Source organism: Corapipo altera, unplaced genomic scaffold, assembly GCF_003945725.1.
Source record: "Corapipo altera isolate COAL_440 unplaced genomic scaffold, ASM394572v1 46, whole genome shotgun sequence".
NCBI lineage: Eukaryota > Metazoa > Chordata > Aves > Passeriformes > Pipridae > Corapipo > Corapipo altera.
Genome location: NW_020884883.1, coordinates 9502321 through 9530169, shown reverse-complemented (window position 1 = coordinate 9530169; position 27849 = coordinate 9502321). Strand labels below are relative to the sequence as shown.

The window sequence follows — 27849 nt, the reverse complement described above, 5'->3', positions numbered from 1 at the left end:
GATACCTGTATGATGGGAAGTACCTGCATTTTGGTCACATATTAAATGCATATCTAGTCTTGTAACAGGATGTGCTTCATCAGACAATGGGCTGTGCATGCATGTTTCACCATACACAATTTCCTATGTATATACTCCATGGTGGAGAATGATTGCACTTGGTCACACAATAGACATTAGATCTCATGAGACCAGGTCCTGAGACTCCTTTCCTGTAGGCAGGATACAGTATGTAGGCAACTCATGGAGCACAAGGTTATCAGTGAAACAGCAGCTGTATTTTGTCAAAGTTTTGAAGACTTTGTGGCAAAAGAGAATGTTAAGAAAGGATGTGATTTATTTATTTTTTTATTATATACTTTAGGCCTTTTAGGTTCTTGGAGAAAATGGATGTCTAAAAACTGGTAAAGCAAATCTCAGATCTAAAACACAAGAAAAGTTAACAGACACTTGGTATAAGTTGTTTAAATATTTGGTTACAGGAAAGGAGATTTCAACCTACTGTCTTTAGATCTGAGTTCTTGCAAAAACTCTTATATGTTTGAGACTGTGGTATGCTGTAGGCCATTAAGCAGTACTGTATTTTCTCTTGATCATTTTAGGTCATTGCTTAATTATATTAACTCCTTTTAACCAATCCTTTTACTTTGTTTTTTCCCACTACAAAAGTGTACTTGTTGGTCCTGTACATCACCGAGACAGATGTCCATGCAGCATGAACTTTATTTATAAAGGATGGATTAGACATACATGCCACACTTCTTTAAAAAAGTTTAAATTAACTAATCAACTGGTGAAAACTGAACAGGTAATACTATTTACATAGGACAATGCTTACCTTCCTTCCCAAAACTTAAAGTGAATTCTCACTCTGAAGCAAGGACAATGATATATAGAAACACACTGATTGCTAGCAGTTACCTGGTAGGTAGCAATCCATGTCTCTCAAACTTACACAACTTACATTTTCTCTGCAAATGAACCTAAATGACCTCTTTGGCATAATCATACTCATGTCTGCGTTTCAAGGACAGTATTTTAACGGGCTCAGCGACCTGATAGCATTTCATCACTATAAAATCAATGATCCACCCACTGGTGTATCCAGCAAGAAAGGCCAGCTCAAATATTAACTAGCAATGTCTATACTCATCCTTCCTGCATCTCAACTGAGTGAAGTTAACACTGATTCTATACAGACAAATAGAAAGTTTGCAACTTAGACAGTATTTCCAAAAACTAGACAAAGACGGTGATCACTGATTTCACATTTAGAGCATATGAAATACTGTGATGCCTGGTGCCATCCTAGAACATCTTTTTAGATTTTCACATGAATTTCTCAGCAATGTAATCTCCATTTTCCCACTCCTTTGAGGCACCTTGGCAAGAAAATATCCCCAGAAAGTGTATTGGGAGTGTTTTAGAACCGTCTCATCTGCTTTCCTGAGTGCACTGGGCCCAGCTTGAAATCTGCAGCCAGTTCAACAATTCAGTCACAAACCACCACTGTTCTAGATGTAATAAATCACTTGCAGATCAGTCTTACCACTTGATGTCTTCAGTTACTCAAGTTAATAACAGTTTCAGGTTTAAATGTTCAGATCTCATTTTAACATCTACTTTCTTAACTCTCTTCCTTATGCTAATAAAACCAGACATATTATTATGCTTCTATTCCAAGGGTCCTGCATGGTAAAACTATCCAGTGTGGCAACTATTCCAAAAAATAAAGCTCCAACTGAGTTCCTACTATTAAAGAAATATACTTTACAAATCTTCATATAAAAATCCTACCTGGATCAATCAGTAGAATATACTACAAAACTGTAACAACTCCTGTTGCCCTGTGCCAACTGTTAGATAAATAAGATTTGTGAACCAAAATCCGCTCTTAAATTTACATTTCCTATTTCTGGAACATACAAAAAGTTTCCTAAAACTTTTCCTTATGAACTTGCATTGGTCTTTTTTTGTCACTACTCCATGTGGAGTAGTAAATCTCTGTGTCTCTCTCAGAAACTGGGAATGACTTCCATCAGACAATTAAATTAGAAAAGTCACTTAAAGATTGGAAATATAAGCTTAAATTGTCTGATTACACATCATTCTAATAAACCATGGAAAACAACCCTCTTTCTGTTCGGAAAGCAGAGCCTCTCAAAAGTAATTGCATGAGATGGTGGCAATTAGTCTCTTGTATCATGCAGGAAATGTGTCTTTTTTCAATTAAATATGTCGTCCAGTCAGGAAGAAAAGTGGTCTGTCCTCTTTTGCATTGGCAGTCTGGAATTCATCCCGCAGTCGGAACTGCCATTCATCTTCCAGCTCCAGCCGGACAACAGTCTGGCGAAGAGAATTGCGGTCCTGACAAATCACACACAGGGTGGCACCTAAGCAAACAGTTAAAAAGAAACTCACATGAGTATCCCCTTCATTCTCAGATCACCCAGCTCCCACCACCCTTTGGCATGTAGAGCTCCACCACTTTCACATCAGGAGTTACAAATAGGCTGGGAGAAAATTAAGCTGCTCCGGTAGGACTGAGGAGAGCCATGTTCAACTCCCTATTTGTCAGGATCTTCTTGTGTAACCTGAGGTACCCAGTATCCACCTAGTAAACAGGACTAATAGTACTTCCCCTACTCTTTAGGTTAAGGAAGGGTAGAACAGTTAGGTCTAAGGAGGTGGTGATGTGTCCTGGCAGCAAACAAGATAAAGCCCTAAATCCATTCCTGTTTTAGTCCTTCTGATCATTACCTTTGTTGAGTGAAACCCTCACTCAGCAAAACACACAAGTCAGTCGCTGTGATAGCTGACTAAGCTCTTTGTGCTTTGCTGGCCAGAAATGGTCTAAATATGTCCTTAAAACTAATCATTAACTTTTAGTGGTTTTCAGATTGATAAGCTAATGTGCTGGCAACAAAGAACCTGTATGGCTATGGACATAGGCAATGCCCAAGTAAAAAAGATCATATTTTATAATAATATCAATTTTAACCAATAACAACTACCCTGACTGACATGCTGATACCATTTTAACTTCCTTGTGTGGCTTCCTGGATTCTGAGAAAAATGTTCAATTAAGAGGAAATAATTACCTCAACAGCATTCGGTAATCTGAATGAGACACAGGGAGGTAAGTGTAAATGCCCAAGACAAAAAAAAAAAAAAGCTATGTATATAATTTAAAAAAACAAGACTGACAGTCATGTGGTGTCTAGTGCTTATGTGGCAGGTTCGAAAATCAAAACTGCCAGGGGAGATGGAGAAATCCCAAAGCAAATATATTTTGTGCTACATGCTATAAAAATTGCCTGGTTTATGCAAAATAAGACTGACTGATAGCCTGTGTGTCACCTGCAACAGAGAACACGGCAGTTCAAAACAACTCTGCCTGTTTCAAGAGGCACTAACCACAGTGTTCTTCCAGCGACAGTTATAGCTGTGAGTGAAACAAATCCCCAGAGCACTAAATGCCTAAGATAGTAGCAGAATGATACAAAAGAAGTCTGCAATGTGATTGCCTGAAATCCAAGTGGAAGTTAGTTGTCTCCACTGCTATGCACCATCATTAGAATTACATGGAGAAACTGGTTATTGGGAATAAATTTTAAATGAGCCAGCTTCTATTTCCAAATATATTAAATAGATTTTGATAGAGGATTGTCCATCACCCATTTTCCATCACAAATTATAAAATCTGGAATAACATAATAGGTAAATGGTTCCTGCAAAAACCTTCAATACTCGGTTTTCAAACATAAAGGAGCTGTGTATGTACACTAGACACCATAATGGATCCAACATTCCTCCCCACTTAGAAATCCGCAGAACTTATAGCACTGTTATATACCAGTTTATTACAGTGCAGAGCCAGCATGATCAAGTATCAAAGTTGGGTGGGACATACAAATATGAATACATGCATATACATATATACATATAGATATTTTCATATAAAATGGACTTTCCCCAGGTTCCCAGAGATCCTGTCATCTAATTCTTTGCAGTAAAGTTATTGCAGCTCACCTTTGAGAAAATGAAACTTCTTCAAAAAGCTAGCTACAACAAAGGAGTCACAGAGGTACAGCAGGAGACCACTGAATGTCAAACCAGAGGAACTGATGTTCAGAGAATGAGGCCGAGAACTCACATAGCAAACTGCAATCTGATTGGGAGAGGTTGGAAAAAAAAAATCAACATTTTTCAAGCTTCTATATAAAGCTAAGACTTGATATCAAGCTCCCAGTGTTTTCAGCTGATTCAAATTCAGTCTTGCTTTCCAACTCCAAATATTGTGAAATGTATGGTTCCTTCCAAAACATCCCTCTACTTATTAAAAATATATATAAAGCACTATTCATAAATATATATTAGTTACTATTTATTACTATTATTATCACATATTACTATATGTGATAGTTTGAAAGCTGCAGTAACTCTAGCTCCCCACAACCATAATGCTGGGACCTGCCCAGCAAATTTTATTTATATGAGTAAATACAGTAACTATGCAGTCAGACATGAAAAGAACCTTTATAAATTCCAATTTTCATTCCAATAGGACTACTCAAGTCAGTAGAGTTGGGCATATACATGAATGCACAAGGTTTCCTCTTGTCTAGTTTGTTTTTATGGCTACTCTCAACATCCACTAAGAACTGGGAATATTTATAGCACTGTTTCAGGATTTAAAAATTTAAATTAAGGAACCTTCCACACAGGACTTTGCTTCCAAAGTGCCACTGTACTACATAGATGGGGCAGATCCTCATCTGGCATAAATCAGCCTTATTCAGTGGAGGAAGGTTGAACCACAGCAACTGAGACTCCGCCCCAGTATGTCTATTCCATATTCCTTCAATCCTATTGTATCATATTCCAGCTCAGGTAACAATTCCAGAACCAAACTGAACTCATTTCACGTGCCGAATGGGTTAGACCTGAAAGTATGCAATGGAGGAAGACAGTAACAGTACAACACCCTTCCATAGTTTGTTTTCCTAAATATGGTGGGAACACAGGCCTGTAAGAGCTTAGCCAGAAAGAAAATGAAAAGATATAGTTCAAGATGTTCTGGGAGCAGCATATATGGGAAGCTCATTACACAGCTACTTTGGTAAAGAAGTTTAGTAAACCCAGCAAGACTGAGTTTCATTTAGTTTTCAAGTCAGATGAAGACGTAAAAACAGTTTCTCTCTCATGAACAACACCACCTTAGTATCACACTTCTACTCAACCTACATTTGAGTTGAAGTATGACCTTGGATTTATATTTAAACTCATCAGAGGGAGTGAACAGCTCCTGAGATCTAATGTCAGCTTCTGCCATTCTGACTGGTTTTTTTGGTATTTGCTTCTCTGCTCAGCTTATCACTCAAAAGTGAACTAAAACATTGTTTAAAGTGCTTTCTAAGGGTTAGCTAGTATTTGTAAAACCCTCTTATGGAAAAAATTTGTTGTAGAAAGAGACAAATTATAGCAGATTGAGAAAATACTTCTTAAAGAAAAATGTGCTCTGTAATAATTCAAAATCTAATATAATCCACAGACCATATTAGTATTTAGGAGAAATCTGGAATTGTTCTCCGTGTACTTTCATTAAAGCCTCTAGCATTATCTCTATGGGACTAAGAATTTGATTTTAACATTATAGGGATCTAATACCTAATTCTTCAAAGGCTCTATAACTCTTATTAAGGAATGCATCAGCAAACCCATCCAAAACATACTCTATACATTTCTAGAGCTGCTCAAAGATTATTTTGTTCAGTACCTGTGGTCCTAAGTTAAGGTAACAGTCCACAGATAGCACTGGATGGCTATAATTCTTCAATGAGAGAGGGAAGAAGCGATGGCTGTGATACTGGAGGTACTTTTCAAGGAGCAACTGAGCAGGTGCTGCCAAGAAGGTGTGCTTGCTGTCAGGAGCACAAATGTACTGAGCAGGGGAGATTGAAACTGGAGTGTCAGATACCTATGAGGAAAAAATATTTCTGGTACAGATCAATCTTGGTCAGTCAAGTTGTACTTTTCTGAATTTTGGTTTGTATAAAACATATCTCTACCCTAAAAATCTAAAATAACAAGCAAAATCATTCAGCCAAAAATGTCTGCCACCAGAAAAGTTTCAGACAGTCATAGAATTGTATTTGTATTTGTATTCTTTGAGGTTTATTCTTTGAACTCAAAGTACTCCTACATATGAAGTCACATGAAGGTGAGCAATTCAATAGCTGTAGATAAAAAACACACAGTGAGTGGTTACTTGGACCATAATGAGACATTTGGGTGTTTTTCAAAGTTTTAAAGGAAAATTATTGACAGGTGCATTTTTGACAAGAATATTGTAGATTTCATAAATAAATAACTAAAAAAACCCCTACATGGCAGACATACCCCATTACTGGCAACAGTAAATGCACCAAAATATCCCAGGTCTCCTGGATAAAAGGTACAAAAAAGGAAAACAGAATTTTAACAAGAATGAATCAGAGGTCTTAGTTCCCACCTTGGACTTTATGTGGAAGGATCGTTGTCCTCCTACTGCAATTTGCTTTTTCATCACATTGAAGTGATTGAACCGACAGATGAGAAGGCCAGCACTGTGGACACGCAAGTTGAAGTCAACATCATCACATGTAAATCTGGAAAGAATAAAATCATAGCAGGTCAGAGGAATGTTTCTTGTAACACGCTGACAAATACAAGCACTCAAGGTCTGATCAGCACCACAGAAGGGACAGGTGTCAAACATACTGACTCTCCACCAGTGCCTACCAGTTAGGGAAAGAGGCTTCAGCTTTGTAATAATAAACTAGGCTAGAATGAGTTCAAGAAGATCAGAATGAGGGAGGGAAGCACTTAGGGAGGGAAAGAACCACAGATATAAAGTGGAAAGGCAGTAAATTGTCAGGAAAATACCTAGGAGTTAAAATATTTTCTTTGCCTTTTACTACAATAATGCAGTCATAGAAAATTGCTACATAGGTTACTACCCCAAATAAGGTCAAGGAAATTAATTTCTTCAACTTCCAAGGAAATGGATGAGGCCCTACATTTGCTTTGTCAAATGCACATAAGTATCTGACTACTCATTCTGCCATCAGGATACAAATATCCAGTAATTTTTTCAATGTGCCTTACAGAAATAATGCCATTTTATGTTAGAGATGAAAACTATTTGAAGACAAGGAGTCTTTTCTTATTACAAGAGAACTGTTGAGACACAGGAATAAATTAAGCAGAATGAGGCCAAACATCCATGATCTAAATCTGACCCATTCAAAGATTATGGTGGAACAGAATAAAAGGTAAACTCCTAAAATTTTGACTAAATTCAAATACTCTTGTCTTTGGAAAATTCAGACGTGGTTCTCCATTTTGAAAGGAAGCAGGATGATGTGCAGAACCATTGGATTGACATCCAGGGCATTAATTTAAGAGAGCTGAGCAATTAGTGCAACAGTTGATATCAGTGAGAAACATGGCATTTAATTATAGAGTTTTAAAAATTTGTCTTTGATCTTAGCAATATCTACCTACATGGCTATTTCGTATCCCTGACTGTCAGTGTCTCTGTGTTTTAAAATATACCTTTTCCCTTGCCAGCCCAAGCTTGGAATGTCATATGATACTTCAGGCTCAACAGCACCCACACAGAGGATTATGATGAGCCACATGTGGTTTAAAGAAACAGGCAGGAAATGGGTGGTGTGATCTGGCATTCCTGACATTTTAACATTGCTGCCTGTACTCATATCACTTTGCTTTATTGTCACTGTCTCCCCTATCCCTTCATAATGCTTCATAAGGCAATATGGTTAGGCAGCCTGGGAGCATAGTTCTGTACTAGGAGACACATGGGAGCAAGTTTAAAATGCTGTTTTAAAGTGTCAGGCTGGTGACAATAGAAATACAGATCATCTGTTTATCCACAGAATAATGAAAGCAGAATGCTTCCCTGCAGTCCTAAGCAAACCTGGACTTCAAAAGGTATCTTCCTGAGTTAGAAGAGTTCTTCTGAGAAGACAGTGACTGATGTTCAGTTACCTAAGTCTAGATGTGTAGAGCTATTTTAGATTACCTGAGGTGTCCCACCTAGCTTACAGAAAAACACATGTAGATTTCATGTCAGACCTGCCAGCCCCATATGGACATCATCTGCATATTCTGAGTTGCCTAAAGACCATCTTTAGATAAGTGAATTCCATTCTAGTGATATATACTTCATTCTGTTGTAATAAATTCCCCCAAAAGTGGGGCCAAAACCACAGTCTATTTCACACACATCAATAAAATTCTGTGAGATGATGTACCTAGTGAATACTGTTCCGGTAACTGTGGTGATGCTGTGTGTGACAAAATTATAACCAGATATGTCTTATGTGGCACAATAAATGAAAAAGTGGAATTTCTGAGACAGCTGAATGTGAGAAACAACCACCAATGTTAACAAGATTTATTTATGCTTTTCTTCTGATTTTTCTGATGAGCACACATGTGGTGCACTCCAGTGTTGTGCTACTCAGGGTAAAAAGCCCATCTATATGTTAGAACAAGACTTGGTTATGTACCATTCAGCCATACATCCCTGTTTTATTTGGAAGGGAGTGCACATAAGTGGGCAGGAGAGGAAGTAAAGTGTTCACCAAAAGGTCACTTGGAGTCGACCAATACTTCAGAGCACACTGCTGAGTATATCTACCCTGTAATTCAAATATGACTGTTTTATTTGGAACTATGGAAATTAATGTCTTTTTTTCAACTTCTGGCAACCTGGGAAGGATCACTAGCAAGAAAACAAAATCTGTCTGCATGTCATTCACAACCTCCCTAAAAAACCAAGAGCTTTTGTAAAAATTCTTTTACTTGGTTCATTATCTCTATTCAAAAGGTGCTGCAGATTCACTTACCTGTTCTGGTTATACTGTACATTCTGTGTCAGATCCACATTCAGCATAATGAAATCATGCACATGGCAGCACGAGAACGGTTCCTTGATCTCAGCACTGTTTGTTTTACTGGACCATTTTCTCATCCCAATTAAGGCATAATGAGTAACATTGGGAGTTGCTTCAATATGTTGTAGAATTTGCTTCAAGGAAACATTCCTTTCAGTCCACGTATAGTCACTACAATAATTATGAAAATGTGTTAATTTTAAAGTATATAGAGAACATTCAGAATCTCATTCAGCTAAAGAGCAATTATTAACAGTCAAAAGTTGTTATGATATCAGGTAGATAACTCCAGTGTTGTCTTAGTTTACTGCATTTTTTTGTCTCTCTATTTAAAACTTAAAATTAACTGGTGCTTATGTGGTGGGGACTGGTATGACAGATATGAAACTTAGTCTAGATCTTGCAAAATATTCGCTCAGATATATAAGCTTTTAAAGTTACCTAGATAATATTCTAATGAATCTGGGAGGGTTGCAGACTTTGTGACATAACTTAAGCACAAAGTATTGAGATCCTTCTAGCCCACTCCTAGAGTCCATAATTCTCAGTTTTCACTGAGTTTCATTCTCTCTGAAGGTTAGCTGTAAATCCTGCATAGCACCATTCTGGGAATAGATAAAAATACCTAGTACAAACAATGTTCCAAAGTAATGAAAACAAAAATACTAGTTTGGGGATTTGGGGAACTCATAAAGGAGCCACACAGACTGGGACTGATGAAAGAGCCACAGGAAATCAGTTGCACAATTTGCACAGAATTGTCTTCTAGTTTCCTTAGAAAAATCTGGTGAAAAATGTACATGTGAATGTCCATGCTTGTCCAGTGTATCAGGGATTGCTTACAGAGTCTGAAATCTGCATTCCAAGTAACTGTAGCTTGAACCAGTGTCAATCAAAACAGCAACGGCTGCAGGGCACGTAAATCTTCAAGGGACAGAAATGAAAAGCAGGCTAAATAAAAAGCACTACATTATGTGCAATGCAAAGGCAGATATCTAGGATATCTACTCTCATTAGGCAGATATAATTCTCTGCTTGTACAGGGTAAAAGTTGTAGTATATCAAGCATAATTTCAAAATCATATGCAGTGAAATGTTAAAAAGGATCAGCTGAAAAAGCATGTATTACTCTATTTACCTCTTCCTGTCTCCTGAACAATCAACTTCCACTGCATTCCACATAACACAGGAGTCATCTGAAATGACAATGAAAGGCCAAATATCCTGGGGTTTTATGCCCAGCTCCTCCTGCCTATTTCGTTCAAGCTCCAGGTTATGATAAGACAACTCTTTTATTAGGAAGTGTGCAGCACCTGAAACCAAGGACATAACCATCAGATTAAAAATAGGGGCCGAAATTGTTAGCATTTAATCTGAAAGACTTTTGAAGTGAGCATTTCTGCAGACAAGGGTATAAACCACTCTGAAGATTTTAACACCCCAACATTCCCCAGAGCCAACTTACTTTGTCATTTGCCAAGAAAGTGACTTACAGAACCACACTGAGACACATGCAAAATGAACTCTGACTTTTCTGCTAGTGCCTTAAGGGTTTAGTGACTAATTCTTTTTACCTGACAGATATTTGGGTCCACTAGCATCTCAGTGCAAACAGCTAGAGATGCTGACTGACCAGCTGAATGACACGGAGAATTTTCCCTAATGATCTACTTTTAATTTTTGTCACTACTGCTGTGTATAAGTTGTTCCAGCAGCACAAGAAAAAGGTTGAATATTTCACAGATGTTATATTAGCAGAACCTACCTAAAGGATGTACCTAATCAGTGCATCACTGCCCATGCAAATAGTATATAACTTATTTCCACGAGGAAACAGTCAGTTGCTCCATCTGAGTTAACACCCTCAACTTCTTTTAAAGTCCATAGAAGAGAGTAAGTATTTCTAGGGTGCAATTCATCAAGCTTGCTTTAGGTGACCTGGATTAAGTGAATTTCATCTTCAGCTGTGACCCGCTGTCTCCAAAGGGAATCCAAATCTCCAGATCAGACATGCTCGTTACAAGGTGTATATCTGCGTTTCAGTGTTGATTAACAACACCTCAAGGGTTCAGGTCGCATGTCCACGTTTCTTAGAACTTTCTGTTATGCTTACCTACGCCTGCACTGTTGAAAATGCTTGGAAGAACAAGCATGATGTGGTTGGGCCAATACTTCTTATATATGGCCATTTCGTATTCCTTAACAACTAAAACATGCAAATGACTGGCTCCATCCATTGCATGATATAAATTGAAAAGTCCATGTTCATGACGACCAGTGGTGGGAGTAAAAGTGGGGCTTTTTATGTAATCTTCACTCTGTAAGTAAAAAGAAGTGTGAGTTTCTGTATTAACCTGGAGAGAGAAAAGAGAAAGAGAAACAGGTTCTTCAGGAGAATAAATCAGATTCACTGTCACTGTACAAACTCACGCATTTTAAATTACCTTGATAGGAAAATAAACAACTTTTATAAGAGCTTGGAAAAAAGAAAACTCAATCACTTAGCTTATTCGACCAGTGAGAGTGTGGTGGAGTGGACAGGACTTCTAACCTTGACCTGCCAAGTGCACAGGGACCTGGAGGCTAGATCTGGAAAAGGATTTAGCTCCATATGACATAAGACAGTAAGAAACACCTTATTCCGAAACTCTTCTGACTGGTCAGCTCCTAAACTTGAAGGCATTGAAACTCACTGGGTGTTTCCAAGCTTGGTAGTACAGTAAAAGCCCTGTTTCTACAGATATCCAGGACTGTTCCAGTCTGGGAAACTGTTTTTAGCCTGGTTCCTACCAAGGTCATTAAAGACCCAGGATGAAAGTGTACCTCTTTACAGAGACTCGCTAAAGTCCTCACAATTAAGCACTCCAGATTTAAAACTGCCAAACCACAAAATAGTGGGTTTGATGCCAGTGGAGTTCATGAAAAGTAGATCAAGAAAAACATTTCATAATTATTTAATAATATAGGTATATATCCCCCAGCATTTTTCAATCTTGCAGCAAGATTGCAGGCACTATCTGGGGGCAAGTGAACAGAAAAAGAAGCAAAGGAAGAATAAATTATTTTGGCAAAGCCTCAAAGCAGGTCAGTGGCAGAAGCAGGAAAAGAATCCATGAGGACCCAGAGCACACTTCTGACTGTGTAGTCAAGCACAAGGTTACTGGCTGAGGAAGAGCAGGAGGTTTCATCCTCACATTGCACAGTTGATGCTGTGTTGCTGTCTGGGTTCTTCCATTTAAAATTTGAACTGGAGGGTGGTATTGATTTATTACTTTTTATTGGAAGTAGATTATTTTCTCCAGGATAGAAGTGCTACTGATCACTACTGTTCCACAAATTGCTTCAATACTCCAAACAGTGTGGCCTGAGCACGGCACAACTTCACCTTAGACATGGATATCAGGAGTCCCCGTAAAGGCCAGCATCGGAGTTTGTGTGGCCTGTCCGATGGATGACCTTACAAAGTGTTTTCTCTACAAGTGTGACGTGTGATTCTTTATACAGTCTTGAAGCCACGACAAAGATTCTTTGAAAGCCTTATTTTTATGTGAAAGTACCTGAGCAGTTATGCAGAATAAGACAGGATATTCCACTGCCTTTCTCCACAGAAAAAAAATGCTTCCTCTTAGTAATGGTATGATAAACAAAATAATGTCTCTGAGGTTCATTGCTGAAACCATTCTCACTTTAACATCTTAAACCCATAATGAAAGACCTTTAGTCACAGATAAGCTATTTATAAAGAAACATGGTGACTAGACAGTTTTGCTTCATGTGTCCCTTTCTGGGAGAAGGTACAAGCTTAGTATAAGGACATCTTCATTATCTCTTGACAGCAGTAGTAGTGTAAAGAATACTAATTCAACAAATTTAAGAATTGGTGGTATCTCTTTCCCATATATGACCATAAACATAATTATCCATCTACCTTATCTGTGACTAGTGGTAGCCTCATGCTTTCCAGTTGTCTTCCTGGTTGGCTAAAGACAAAATGATGCTCCTTTGATTTTGGAATGATAAAATGCAGCTGGATCTCTTCTCCCAGCATAGAATAGGAAAATGCAAATGCATGCAGAGTAGACTCATAAAGCTAAAGATGGGAAAAAATGGGATAATTCCAGTTAGAGTCAAACTACAAGGTCTCGGTGTAGTTATATACATTTATAACTTCGCTAAACAGATTACAATCACTTACAGTATGGTGTCAGATTTTACTTCATTATTCATAGGTGTTAAGCAATATCACCCAGGCTAGAGCTTACACTGAAAAAAACCCCACAGTAAAGTGTTCCCTCTTTTGAAACCATTGTTTCAGCTTTGTCTTGCAGATGGTACCAATACTTATAGGCCACTCTTTGGTTTTCAGAAATAGTGACACTTTCCTCCTCACACTCTAAGAGGCAGGAAATTAGAGGGTTACTTTGAGTAATAGCAAGTTGTATACCACGGATAGACTATTCTATGCTGCACTACTCCTGTATCAGAAGTAGCACCTGTTACAGTTACCCAGGTGAAAATACAATCAAGTCCCAGTGGGAAAAATTGCTGGGAAAGTACTTTTAACTGGTAAGTATATATATATAGATTACAGCACTGAATAAACTAGTGTAAATGAGGCTGGAATAAGTCCTCTGATGTCCCCAAACCTGCAGTCTGGTCAAGGCAGGCAAACCTCAAGAAATAACAAACTCTGTAAATCAGCTGTTTATAACACACACGTACAATTTCTAAGCCAATTTTAATACAGTGAATGTACACAAATTGTGTATGCTTCAGTTTCTGACCTGCAGAGTAACTTCTGGAAATCTTTACCTGGTACCTGGGATTGAAACCCATATACTGATGACACTGTTCACAGTGATGGTAGGTGTTATATGCCGCGTACTTGGACAGTCTCATCCTAGTTGTTTGACGGCATGTGTACATATCTTCCTGTCTCCTGCTCATTGATCTGTCTATTAAAAAAAAGAAACAACTTTAACATATATTCAAGGCTAGAACGTATTCCCTTGTGACAAACTGTTTCTGTCATTGTAGTCAGCTTCTAGGAAAAACGGCCATATTAAACATGTACAAAACAAACTATGAATTCATTCTGAGAATAGTATGTTTATAAACTGTTATGTACAGCAAAGGGAACTACAAACGTATCTCCGAATTCATGATTATGATTATTCTGTACAGATTTTACATAAGGCTGATGTGTAAGCAAAGCCAGATTATTAAAATTATCATCGTTGCTGTTGCTATTACTGGTTGAATGCTTACAAAAGTAATAAAGAGAAAAAAAGAGCCTTATGACATTTGCCATTCTGTGACAGAAATCACTGTACATTATGTGACATGAACTTGGCAATTTAGTGATGTTGCTCTTTAGTTCACTTCCATATCTTTTAAAAGGATCCCCTTTGTGAGAGACTGAAGGAAGATGAGGTGTAATTTCTGTTGAAAAGGACTTTGCTACATCACCTTTCACTGAGATTTTCAGCATCAAATCAGGTTGTTCAAGGCTGTTCCTTGTCATGTCAAGTTTTGAAAATCACTAAGAGTGGAATTTCTATAATCTTTCTGGGCAACCTGTTCCATGGCTTGATCACTTTTATTCTGGAAATATTTTTCATACTATCTACTTGTAATTTCTCATGTTGTAATTTGTATCTGTTGTCTCTTCTCCTTATGCTGTGTATCTGTAATAGTGTGTGTTTTTAAGTTCCCATTAGGAAGTTGAAGACAGCATTCAGATGGCCCTGCTAGACTTCTCCAGACCAAATCAACCCAATTTTCTGCAACTTTCTTCACATCTTGGTGGCTATCCACTAGCCTCACTTCTGTATGTCAATGTCTTTCTCCTACAGGCAAGCAAAAAACTTGACAGAATACCCAGATGTGGGCTTAGAGGTGCCATGCACAGAAGAATAATCACTCCCCTTGACCTGCTTACTAGATTATTACTAAGCCATTAACACAATCATGAAGTGGTGACTCATGTTCAAATTGTTGTCTATCAGGACCATCAAATCCCCTTTATCAAAGCTGGTCTCTACAGAGTTGGCCTTAAGCTTGTGCAGCTGAAAAAAATTATTCTATCTCAAGTGCAAGGGGCATGTTTGTTGAACTATATGAGGTTCCTGTTTCTGAGGTTTATTCCTGAAGGTTCCACTTCTCCAGCCTGCCAAGGTCTTTCTGAATAGCAGTGTTACCTTCCTGCATATTGACTCCTGCCCCAACTTCGTACCATCCATGAATTTGCTGACATTGTATTCTGTCCCTCTGACCAGGTTATTAATGGCAATCTTAAACAGCATTTGTCTCCCTATCAGTCTCTGAGTACTGCCACGAGTATCCAGCTGTCAGTCAGATTGGTGACACTCCTCACATTTTAAATTCAGTGGTCCAGCTAATTTCCTACTCACTTTAAAATCCACCTATCCAAACCACCTCCGTCCAGCTTTGCCTGTATGGACAGTGACAAAAGCCTTGCTGAAATTAAGATAAAGCCACTGCTGTCCATAGTGCCAGTCACCTCATCATAAAATGCAGTCATGTTTACCAATCACAATTTGCATCTGATGATCCATTCCAGCTGATCTCAGTCACTTTCCTCTCCTTCATAGGTCTGGGCATGGCTTACAGGAGATTTTGTTCCATAATTGTTTTGAGGACTGAGGGTAGGCTGAGTAGGCTGTAACTGCTTCAGTCCTCCCCCTGTCCTGTGGAGGAAGGGCATGGCATTTTCCTTTTTCCAACTATCAGGAACCTCCATCAGTTGCCGTTACCTTTTCAAAATAATAGACAATAGCCTCACAACAATGCTGGCATCTCCCTCAGCATACTTGGATACATCCTACCTAGTCCTATGGGCTTGTGTATGCCCAGCTGGATAATTCAGAGGACTAACTCACTCCAGGAATCTACATCTGGACATATGCATCTCATGCTTTCCAAAACTAGACCAAAACCTAAAAATATAAACCTATAAACACTTAAGTGAATAACTTTTCTCACATAAGTCACTTCATTGCTACAAAGCAGGACAAGGCTACTATATAAAACCATTCAAATACACAAATGTACATGGAATTAGAGCTTTTTAAATTGAAGATTACCCATATAATATTCCATAAAACATTTATAAGGCTTATACTCTGGTACTTCATCTGGCAAACTTGTAATCTTTATTCACTATTACTTAGTCAAGTGAAATTCTAACATTTAAACTCTGCTTGAAAGTTTAACAGGATTCTCATATTAAAAGCAAATAAATACATATATGTGTACCAATCTAGATTTTTAAAATTCTAACCTTCGTTGTTTATAGTCTGAAGCTTTGAACAAATCAGACTTGCATCTTCGTATTTCGGATCATGGATAGTGTAGTCAAAAGGCATCTTCTTAAATGTCTCCAAATCTGGCCACATATCTCCAGGCTGGTGGTAGTATTGATCAGATTCTTCTTTTATGTCTATCATATTATTGAAAAGTAAGAATTCATAAAATTTTAAAGCTCTTTATATTGCTATAGATGGTTTTGCTTTGTCTATTATTCCTGCTTCATTTTTTCTTTCATTATTCTGCCGAAGCAATACTATTATGCACCAAGAAGTGCACTTTTGCAAAAATGTACCTCATACCTCAGTGCAACTCTGCCTTTTAAAATTTATCTTCATGTCCTGATTGCAAGTTTTCTCTAAAATCCTACCAAAAATACAAAGCATTGCTTGCACAAACCTCTCCACTAGCAGGTGGTCCACTTTTTCCACAGGTTTTCCCATCAACCTTGGGGGATAGCTGCCTCTTTCTCTTTCACAGCTCACTGTGGAGGAAGACTCCTGGGTACTGCCCCAAGAAGACCTCAGAAACAAGAGCTGAGGCACACTCCCACAGTAAAATCACTGAACATCTTCAGTAAAATCACAGAACATCTTCTGATGGAGGCAGATCACAGGCTGGTAACACCTACTTAAGATTCTACACGGCTGACTGTGGGCAAACATTTAGTGCCGAATTACACACAGTCCATAAAATATCACCTGTATTTTTCTGTGTAATCCAGCCCTTAGTTACAGAAATACATCTGGAAACACAGGGGAGTACTACACTGCAAATAAAGGAAGTTTGGACTAAAATTAGCTATTAGAGAGCAGAAACTTTATTCCCTCATGTAGTCTTACATACTTAAAATCTATAGCATTACTCCTCATGGTATAAATCTGCCAGAATGTCACTGATTCTTTTTATATACTTTACCACAAAAGTTCATTTCAATTCTATCTCAGTGGCTGAGATAGAATATTAAATATCATTTAATATTACTGAGAGGAAGACTAAATGATTAGTAAAATAATAAAATATTCTTAAGTATCAGTTGAAAATCACAGAAAATTTTTCTTACAATAATTCGATAATGTAAAGTAATTGCAAAGCTGAAGGGCATAGAATATACAGACAACTACTTTTCAATTTAGCGTAACAATGTTCTATTGTCTACAGAATATTTTTATATCAGGAACTTACTAATATTGATTTCTTCTTCATCATAAACATCCACTTCTGTCAGTCTGATCAGCATTCGGGACAAAATACTGAGGAACTGCAGATAGGCACCTGTTTTCCCTATCTGTAAGTAAATAAATTAGAAAATACAAAAGTAAACATTCATTTTTCTACATGTTACTTTTCCACATATTTGGAAATGGCAGCTGCAGTGAAACTGAATATTACTATTCAGCAGTTGCAGACCCTTGTATTTGTATATTCAGTGGCATACATTAAATGCTTAATGTTGGACAGTTTTGTTCTCCCTATGCAGGAGCCTAGTTTGGAAAATGCATTGTATATAACAGGTCTAATTGCAGGCCCACAGACAATAACTTTCTCTCTTGATGTTACGGTTTCTACATAGCCAATGAACATTTAAAAAATCCATTCAAGCTCTTAAAATGTTGAATAAAACCTCCTCAAATTACAAGATAATTAAAGAATTACCTCAACCTTTTCATTTTCATATGATTTACCAGTGCACTGACTGCTGCTGAAATACACTATCCTGAGGAGCAAAGTTGGACATGGATCTCTGTGAGATTGTGCAGGCCACTTCCACTCCTGAAGGACATGGTATGTGCAAACTGTGTTGTTCCACCTCCTGTGCTGAAAATACATTATTTCCCTTCCACTCTTTTAAAATTACCTTTTAAAAGTCTATTTAAAAATTACCTTGAGATTATAACTTCCTTCTTTCTTTTTTACCCCACCAACAAACTACATAAATTTTCTCATCATTACACTAAAGAGTATTGCTGGAAGCTGTAAGCCACAGCCAAGTATTTACTCAATAGATTGTTCTGTGTCTTTCATATGTAGTTTGCTGATCATAACATCAAGTAAGTAAGGCCATATCTAAGCAGACAGCTTTACAAACCATGACTGTATGTGCGTATGTGTGTCACCTGTACAGGGAAGGGTAACGTAGATCAGTTACAACACATTCTGCTGCAACTGTCTAATTTCACAAAGTGGCATCGGATTTTGGATTAAATCTATATTACTATTGAATTGAAAGCCCAGCTTCACTTCCATTACTGTTAGGACATGTCAGAAGCACAGGCTGTTACGTTACTAAATAAAGTATTAAAGTTACCATTCTCTATCTACATCAAGCAAAATTTTCATCTTCTCTCAACATTTGAGAAAGGGGGGGGTTAAATTCAAAGAAAGAGATCAAACATTTGTTTTGTTCATTATCTGTTGTTCTTAACAAACCATTTAAAACAGTTGCTTGCAAAGGGTGGATAAGGGTACCATTATCCCTGTTGAGGGTCAAATGTTATCCAGAGGAAATAATAGCATGGACTATAGTCAGCCCACGGACCAGATGTTTCTAACTCGCAATTTGAGTTTTTATGTAAAAGCTATTGAGGCTAATGAGATTTTTTCTTCTGAGCCTGGAACAAAGTTCTAAACTTGGTTGAAATGGCTACTGGTTGGTGAGCTAAAACAAAACCATCTTATCTTTACACCTGAGGCAAAGAAAGAAAATACTGCCATTTGTTTTCTCTCATGTCTGAGATTACCTTTATATTTCCTTCTGAACATACTCTTTTAAAGCACCTCTGAAAACAGATTGAAAGACTGAACGAACCTAGAACTGGGCTGCATTTTTACAACTCCTGAAACAAAATGTACATGAGGGGTACTGCTACAACAGACAGCTCTACTTCCCAGAAAAAGGTTCCTCAAATATATGGCCGTCTTCAGTGCTTTATAAGAAAAGGCACTTGGGGGCGAATATTCCCAAACAACAGAAGTATTCATCTAACTTGTTTCTATCTACCTGAACTTGGAAGACAGAAGTCTAATGAATCAGGCTTGGAAGAAGAAAATCGCAGAAAACTGATGATAATTAAGGAATTCGGGGCCTGCAAAGATTTAGGTTTTTTCTTTCTATTTTCATCCTTAGTGCCAGGGATGATTTGGCCTATAAAATACTAAGAATATGCTTACCCTGAAGCTCTTCGTTCATGAAGAGAGTAGTGCAGATGTAGCAAGAGGAAGGAATATGAATTCAAATTCTTCCTGTAGAAAATTCAAGAGGTATGAAGGTCTAGTTTTTCTATCAAAGAGGAGGGGAAAGCTCTCCAGAGATTTTGACCACTGAACTCTGCTTGCCATAGATATCAAGGATAAGGTGAAAATAAACTGTCTAAGAACCTGAGAGAGAAATAGTCCATCAGATAAATTACATGTATGCCTCCATACACGGTCATGGAAGTGACACCCAAAAGTGCTCTTGTAGCAGGTCTAATAGCAATGAGTTTTCTTTTTTTTAACTCGTTCCATACACTGGATACCAGGACCAGTAGAAGTACTTTACTATTCTTACATGTTGGTATAAAGCATCACCTGATTTCAGTCTTCACATTCAGAGAAATACAGCGAAAAGGGAAAATAATTCCGTAAGGCTTCTCTATTTTAATTTCCAGGTGAGACAGTTCATGGCAGTGGTTTTCAAACTGTGGTCTGTGAATCAGTGGTGATTCGCAGAAAACACACTGATGATCCACAGACAGCTGGTCAAATGGTGATGGCTCTTCTCCTTGTTTCCACATGCTACATTCTTCTAAAACACAGCTGATAATAAATATTCCCCTAATATTTTCCTTACAGTAGGCTGTAAGGAAATCTTACTGTAGTAAGATTTTACTGTAGTAGAGTAAAACCAAATAATATGGGCAGCAGTTTTCTTCTTCAGGAAGTGTCTTAAGACATGCTTATTCATTCCCTGGATGTGGTGCCACAGGACTGAGCTGTGCTCACCAGCAGCTTCCATGCTTGAGGAAAATGCTAGTTCTAAGTTGTAACATTCAGTTAAAAAACAAAGGTACAAAACCTGAATTTGCAGTTTGGGGAAATTTAAGATGAATGTTCCAAGAAAGATATTTTAGTGAATTTAGGATCCACATAGGCATTTGCTTAGGTGCACTGGGGACTAGATGTGACAATATGGCAATCCTATACTTTGGCTGAGATGTTACTAACACTCAGGTGCTGTCTAATAACTGTTTTCATTTTTGCACTACATGTTAAGTCCACGTAAAATGTTAATATTATCAAAAGTAATGAGTAAAACCTATTACAGGAAGGAAACTTATTTCTTCCCCAAAAGAGAAGGGTAATTCTAATTCCTGCATATTTTAATGTAAGTATTCCCTAGAAGAAACACAGTATTGTATACCTTAAACCAACAAAAAATACACATACTTTTACAGTTCTTTGGTTGGTTTATGGGAGTTTTTAGTACTTTAAAACAGTAAAGGCAGCAAAGTTTTTGGGTTTTTTCCATGAAAATGGAAATAAATTAGAAATTTCCATGGAATAAAAAATGGAAAAATCCATTAAGTTAATATATACCCCTACATTTCTATATTTATATTCTATACCCCTATATTTAGGAAGAAGACATGATACTTCTATTTTCATGTGTATGAATTTGTTCTCTGTGAAACAGGTATCTTCTTCAGAAAGAACTAAGGAATATAAAGTGAATAAACATATGAAAAACTGTCCAACTGTAGGACCCAATGCAACACTAGGAAATAACCTGCATTGTGGAGACAGATGAAAGAGAGATGGAGTTTCAAGTAAAAGAATTGTTATCAAGGCTGAAATTCACTGCTGTACAGAGGGTCAACAGGAGTCCTGTTCCATACATGGGAAAAAAAAAAAAAAAAAAGATTTGATAGTGAAAAGTGGTGAATATCACACCCTTGAAGGGAGATGGTGAATAAACAAGGCACTTGTTCAATTATAATTAGTTAAATTGCAAGTACTCAGTGTGTGAAACATCAAAACCTTTTCACAGGTGTGTAGTGTGGTCTCATAAGTCTCTGAATTACTTATTAGCTAATCTGGACATTTAGGGTGGCTTTGGGAATAGTATCTTTATGGGATTTGATGTGTATGCATATAAAATTTTAACAGAAGTTGTCACAGCCTGTGGGGGGTTTTTTTGAGATGAAAATGAACTTCTCTCTCCAGAATGTATTCATTTTTATGCTACAGCTGAGTATGAAATTCAGTTTACTGATCACATAATACCTCAATCTTTGGTAAACATGAACTATTTAGATCAAAGGAATGGACAGTGAAAGACTGATCACCAGAATATTTTCTGGAATCCTTTATGAATTACAGTAACATCTGGAGGAATTCCCAATATGAAAAGCTCATTTATGCTCTTTCTACTCTGCTGCACCATCAATTTAGCTATACAACGGAATACAATCATTTAAGAAACAGTAATATGCAGTTTCCTATAAGAGTGGATCATGTGGTAAGTTAAATCACTAACTATCTTTAGATTAATTCTTGGGTTGATGTTACAATAACTGGAAACATGAGTCTTTGTCTTGGTTTGCATTTATCCCTTTTGTCTTCTGAGGTTAACAGGAAACATATCTGCTCTCAGGAGACCAGGTGCCTCTTCCTATCTTAATGCTTCATACTTCAGTAAAACATGAGACACACAATATTACCTTTAACATGTAGCATGTGCACTTAACTAGGAGATAGTTTGCTCAGAGATTAGTTCTGAACATTCTTAAAGGATTTAGAAGAGAATGAACTTCTTAGAACTAGACCCATTTCCATGTATCTTTTCAAAATAATTTAAAGACTCCTGGGTCAGCTACTCATCTTGTAAATATGGTTATGCTAATGTTGAACTGGCCTTCTTGCATTTATTACTTACAATAGTTTCTATTTCTCTTTCCTGTGCAAAGGAAGCAGAGAAAATAACTTAATTAAAAACTCCCAGCTGTCTTCAGATCGACCATAAGAAAGTGGTTTTGTGAAGATCTTTGATCTTTATTTAAAATGTAAATGCATATTCAACTTTAACAAAATGAAATTATACCTCTTGAGCAAACTGTCTTTTAAAACATTATAATAGAGACTGACTGAAAATTAACATTGCTACAGCTTCTCTGCCTTAGAGCTCAGGCTAACAGTAAAGAAAGGAAGATTATTTAATTAGAACTGATTAGGAAATATAGTGTAAGCAATTTGCTCTCTACCAAAAACGCTCCTTCAAGTATGAGTAATAACAACTTTTTTCTGAGATTATGATAAAATTAAACAAAATAAATCAATGATAATACCTTGTACTTTCTACACACCTGTGGTGGCCCACTCAGCAGCAGCCTCCTTGGGTGAAAGGTGTCCATTCTGCCCTCATTTCTGTTGTTGTAGTCCATATGGATTGGCTTGGGAACCGTCCATTGCCGGTAGTACAGAGACTGCTCTGTGCAAGTCATCATCTTACTCATAAGAGGACGGAAAGAACTTGCCCACATAACGGAATGGTAAGGCAAGAGGGAAGAGGATTTGGGAAGGCCACTGCTGTCTGTAGATGTAATAATGTCATAAACCAATTTGGGCAGGAAAACTATGGGAGGCTGTTTTGATGCTTTGGTCATGGAGCATTGAGAGGTCTGCAGGATGAAGGAGTTATGAGTAGGTGCAGAGGAGGAAGAAGAGGAGGAGAAAGGTGAGGAGGATGATGAGGTGATGGAGACTTGGGCACTTTTTATGTTTTGTTTCATATCCAGCTGTTCAGTTACCGGTGGCAAGTGTTTGCTGATTGTTGTTTGTGCCCCCTTGTCTACTTTCTGCTTCTGCCTTTCATAGTTATTTGTAGTTTCTTCAGTGCTGTTGCTTAGGACTTGAGGAGGAGATGACTCAGTGCAGAATGCTGTGACTAAAAGAAAATTTATAATTCAACACAGTGCAACTATCTCTGCTAGTCAACACCACAGTTAAACAAAACACAACAAAGAATCTAGATAAGAGCATCCCTCAAACATTGCAATCCGGTTCCTCTTCTTGCTTTTACCTTTCTCTTACAGGAAGCCATAATGGGACTAGTTTGGAGTATTCATCTCAATGCAGAAAGTGGTTTTTAAAGTGCATAGGAAAGATGCTAGTGATTGTCCTGGCCTCTATTTCCCTCATACATTCCCTGCCTAAGGTGCTCACCAGATAGTTTCATCACTCAAGACAAATACAAAATTACGGAAACCACTGTTTAAATGAATTGAAGAAATTAAGTATTCCCAGGCTATTACCCCATTAGACTACAGAAATGTCTACACAGACATCTGAAAACAGTCAGCTCTGCTCTGACACTCATCTCTATGTCACTGCAGCACTTAGTCTGATCTAATAAAACCTGGCAGCTCTCAAGTCCCTGGTATGACATAATGCATTACTGCATTCATACAGCTTTTGGTCAGCTGAGAGAACATACTGAACTCACGAATGTTGGCCATGAATATGTGATGTAGATACAGCCCACAGATAACTGCTGATTTTCCAAAAGTGGTATATTTTTACCTTATGGTTTTTAACTACAAAGACTTGAAAGTTTAACATGTTCGAAGTGGTTCTGTGCATCTTTAATGCTGAGGACATGCAGATACTTCACAGAGTAGATTGAGAACTGGTTTTGGAATCAGTCTACACAAGGTATTAGAAATATCGGTCTAAAGTTGAACATAGACAAAACCACCTTTCCTCTTATGGTGAAAACAAGAGTCTTGTTTCTCAAAAAGCCCCACATTTTGAGCTAATAAAAGTCTGTAGTTTCTCTTGATCTCAAGCAAAAGATACACTCTAGCTGCATATTAATCTAAAGTAGTCAGTAAAGGACATTAGCAGTAAATACGAAAGTATCACCAGCACTATAAATGGTTGCAAGTAACATCGCTGTGACATCCCCCAGAATACCAGCATCCAAGAGCACAGGAAAAAAAAAATGAAAAAAGATTTCTTTAGTCACAGGCAATCTGAGGCCACAGAGCCACAGGTAGACTACATGGACACTGTGGAAATTATAAGCAGCCCAACTTTAACATTTTAAAAATTAAAGTGATGGAGCTTATCCGAAGTTTTCAAGCTTTTGTTCCTTTTGTAACACCACTGTGCCTGTAGAAAAGAAATCAAGGGCCAAATATGCATGTCACCATGTTGAAAGCTATAATGAGATCAAAAAGAATTTACTGTCACTGACAAACCCCACATGTTTTAAAAAGCTGCATAACATTGCAACTTCTAGGAAGTTATGGTACAATTTATATTGCCCACTTTTATTTAACAAATAATTCAATTAATATTATCTCCATCAAAAGTAAGGAAATGAGGTCATCAGACAAAAGAACTGTAGTAGTTCTCAACATTGCCTCACGCTTTCTACATCAGTTTGCAGATTACAAAGAAATTGATGGTACAAAAAATAATCCATCTCCAAAAGAGCTTTTAAACAGTGCAAAATTAATAAATGAACATTCTACAGCAAAAACAAAGAGGTAAAAATACCAGTGAGAAGGAGCATGCTTATTGTCCTTCAGATTCAAAAAAAAAAAAAATTAAATGTGAAGTATGTTTCCTCTTCATAAACTGTCATAGCTTCAGTGAACACATCCAGTTATCACAGTAGTAACTGAGGATTTACACCACACTGTCACATATTAAAGAAGTGCCTGATTTAGGTACACCATCATATGATTATTTTTCAAAAAAGAAAACATCCTATTTCTTATATTTTAGAAGTCTGGTCCTTATTTTTTTTAGTTCTCTTAAGTGATCTGATTAAAATAGGTCTTATCAAAACCTTAGTGAATTATCCCTTTTATTTATCTAATAAACTGAATAAAAGGTCTCTTTTATGTCCCAAATTTATATTAATAGAGATGATCTTATGGTCTTACTGGAAGCTTTTGAAGAGAGAGATGAAGATGCAGAGTCGTGAGAACACGATCTTTCTCTTTTCATAGGACTTCTCTTTTCTGAAGTAGAACCTGTTTCATGAATGGTAGTAAGGGAAAAAAAATAAAGTAAGCCTGTAAGAAGTCACAGGTACGATGTCAAAGTAAGGAAGACTACAAAAGGGTTTGTGTAGGGTTTGTCCTCATCCTGATACTGTTTTCAGTATGGGGAGTATCTGTTCCTACCATGCAATATTGTATCAGCCTATGATATCATTTACCTATGCTGAGCTGCAATAGCTTCACAAAAATCAGTGCTGCAGCAAGGAGCTGGTAATTTCTAGGCCTGTCTCAACCATGATATATCAACCATGATTTCTCTTCCTACCCATGCCTGACTTTCCTCACTAATTCAGTGTCAGGGAGACCAACAGACAAGCCCTATTTTGTCAGTGTGTTATGAAATTGCCTCCTACCCCATACAGCTTTATGGCCAGATTATATCTCAGCTTTTGGTGATGAAAATCTGTATTTAGATGGCCATCAAGGCTATTCACTTGAGGTTCCCAGCTAAAACTTCTATGTTAAAATGCTTGTTTCTGTACAGTTTTACTATGATAAACAGACATAAGCACTGCCAGAAGAAAACGTGGACTGTATATCTATCTCACAGGTTTTGAATTGGGATCTAGATGATTATACTATACTTCATGGAGTAGGAGAGCAGCCTTACAATTTAGACACCTAAAAACTTCAGTGCCCATTTGACTCAGATCACATACAATCTCAGCATACTTCAACTGGATAGCATACTTCAAAATGGAAGAAGTATTCATCACAAGAAGTACTCATCACATCTAAAGTAGGCATCTATTGTAGACAGTCTGAGTATGACTGCTGGTGCTTCATTCCTCTATGAAGAGTACATATTTGATTAAAGAAAATATTTTTGTTTGGCTTGTTCTGCTATCCTTATTATTAGTGAGTAGGAACTTCACAGGTGAACAGTAATCAGCTCTCTTCGCCTTCATTGTATAGGAAAGAAAATGAAGGCAAGTTGTTTGAGATTTACATAACCTACAGGGATAAAAATCCTTTGTTTTCCACAGTTACAGGCACAACAGACAGTGAAGAAAAGTGTAAAGAACATAATGACAACTCCTAATGGTCATCAATTATCAGTCAAAAAAAACAACCCCAACTGTTCCTGGATAAATTACTGTTTGTTTATACATTTATATGTTCTTAATTGCTCTCTTAAGAAATTATAGTTAAATTCACCAACTCCACACTGTCAATTTGCATTCATGGACATTTTCAAGAACTTAGAAGTTACTATGTTCAGATATATATCCATACTATTTAATACCTTACAAGCCAGAAACTACTCAGCTGTACTATATACAGTTCCCTTGGAAGGAATCTTCATTATTGACAGTATGTAAGCATAGGTTTGGTAGCATCAGTCAGGAACTGTTTAGGCAGAGTTGCCACTGCTGTGAGGGTGAGGAGGGGGTCACTGCTTCTCAGATGGCAAATCACACCCTTTCCTGCTGGTGAGGGCAAGTGCAGAAGGTACTCTGAACAGTGGATGTCACTAGATGTACCAACACGAGCCCCTCTTTGTGGCTGCCAGAACATACAGGTAAAGGAGGGACACAGGGAGGAAAGAGAAGGGAGCCAGAAAACAGAGAGAGAGAGAACAGATGCAGCAGTAGAACTGGAAGAAGTTCAGCAGCAGCATTCCGGGGCATGATGTGCTAGAAAACACAGATTCAATGAGATGAAACAAAATTAAGGAGCAGAGCTCACTCAGTAAGACTAATTCCAGAAACCCTCATCCACACAATTCTGCTTTTTCTAATACAGCTCAATCATTTTACAGCTTCTTTTATTATCACTAATAATAATACCTTCTGTTGCTATTTCTTCATCTTCATTATCAGTGCTGCTTAGTTTCTCTGGGTCACTTTCTAACACATCGTTCACAACTGCTTTCTCTGTGTGAATTTCTGAGCTCACAAAGTACGCTGCCAAACCAAGTTCTTGCTCCAAGGTTGTCCTTACCAAAGAAGATGAATTTATTAAACGTAGGTCACAGTATCTCAGTGATCTGGAGAGAAACAAGAGGTGCTGGTATGAAAGCTCACTGCAATCTACCCCCTTATTTCTTTTACAAACACAACCAAAGGGGAATTTTTTTCATTATCTGCTTCAACTACAGATGAGATATTAAGCACAAAATACTGTGTCCTAAGTTTACCATTGTGGCGCATACACTTTTTCTTAATCCTGTTATGCAGTTTAATCTAGTGCACTCAACATTAGCATCAGCATAGGAAAAAGAATAATCATTTGGATTCTAAACCTAACACACAGAATGGGGTTCAGTTGAACATACAAAAGCATTCAGTGTTCCAGGCATCCTGTCTAACTTCCAGCTGCCATTCCAGAAGGCACTGTTATCGCCACACATCCTGGAGCACGTATGCCAACATCACGCAGATTTCTCAGCTACCCTAAGGTGCCTACAGTAGCTATGCTTCTGTTTTTAACATACCCATTCTGTCCTCTAAACTGAAACAACTCTCATAAGATTTTCAAAGCTACTCATATCTTGCTAT

The 27849-nt window shown here is 37.5% G+C and overlaps 1 protein-coding gene across 6 annotated transcripts in view; it reads right to left on the bottom strand.

Moving 5' to 3' along the window:
• Positions 1–1986: 1986 nt before the first annotated feature.
• Positions 1987–27849, bottom strand: part of GREB1 (growth regulating estrogen receptor binding 1) — a 92571-nt gene continuing 66708 nt past the window's right edge. For 4 of the 6 annotated variants that reach the window (XM_027641148.1, XM_027641145.1, XM_027641147.1 and 1 more), the window contains 14 exons: positions 27139–27338; positions 25229–25318; positions 22640–23220; positions 17481–17583; positions 16270–16428; positions 13779–13921; positions 12895–13056; positions 11080–11284; positions 10105–10279; positions 8919–9137; positions 6515–6650; positions 5780–5980; positions 4033–4171; positions 2230–2393 (listed from right to left, as the gene is read on the bottom strand). In XM_027641148.1, coding sequence (XP_027496949.1) covers positions 2230–2393; positions 4033–4171; positions 5780–5980; positions 6515–6650; positions 8919–9137; positions 10105–10279; positions 11080–11284; positions 12895–13056; positions 13779–13921; positions 16270–16428; positions 17481–17583; positions 22640–23220; positions 25229–25318; positions 27139–27338 — 2677 coding nt within the window. Of the gene's footprint in view, positions 2394–4032; positions 4172–5779; positions 5981–6514; positions 6651–8918; positions 9138–10104; positions 10280–11079; positions 11285–12894; positions 13057–13778; positions 13922–16269; positions 16429–17480; positions 17584–22639; positions 23221–25228; positions 25319–27138; positions 27339–27849 lie in introns of all 6 variants that reach the window. The other 2 variants (XM_027641144.1, XM_027641150.1) reach the window with 2 other exon arrangements.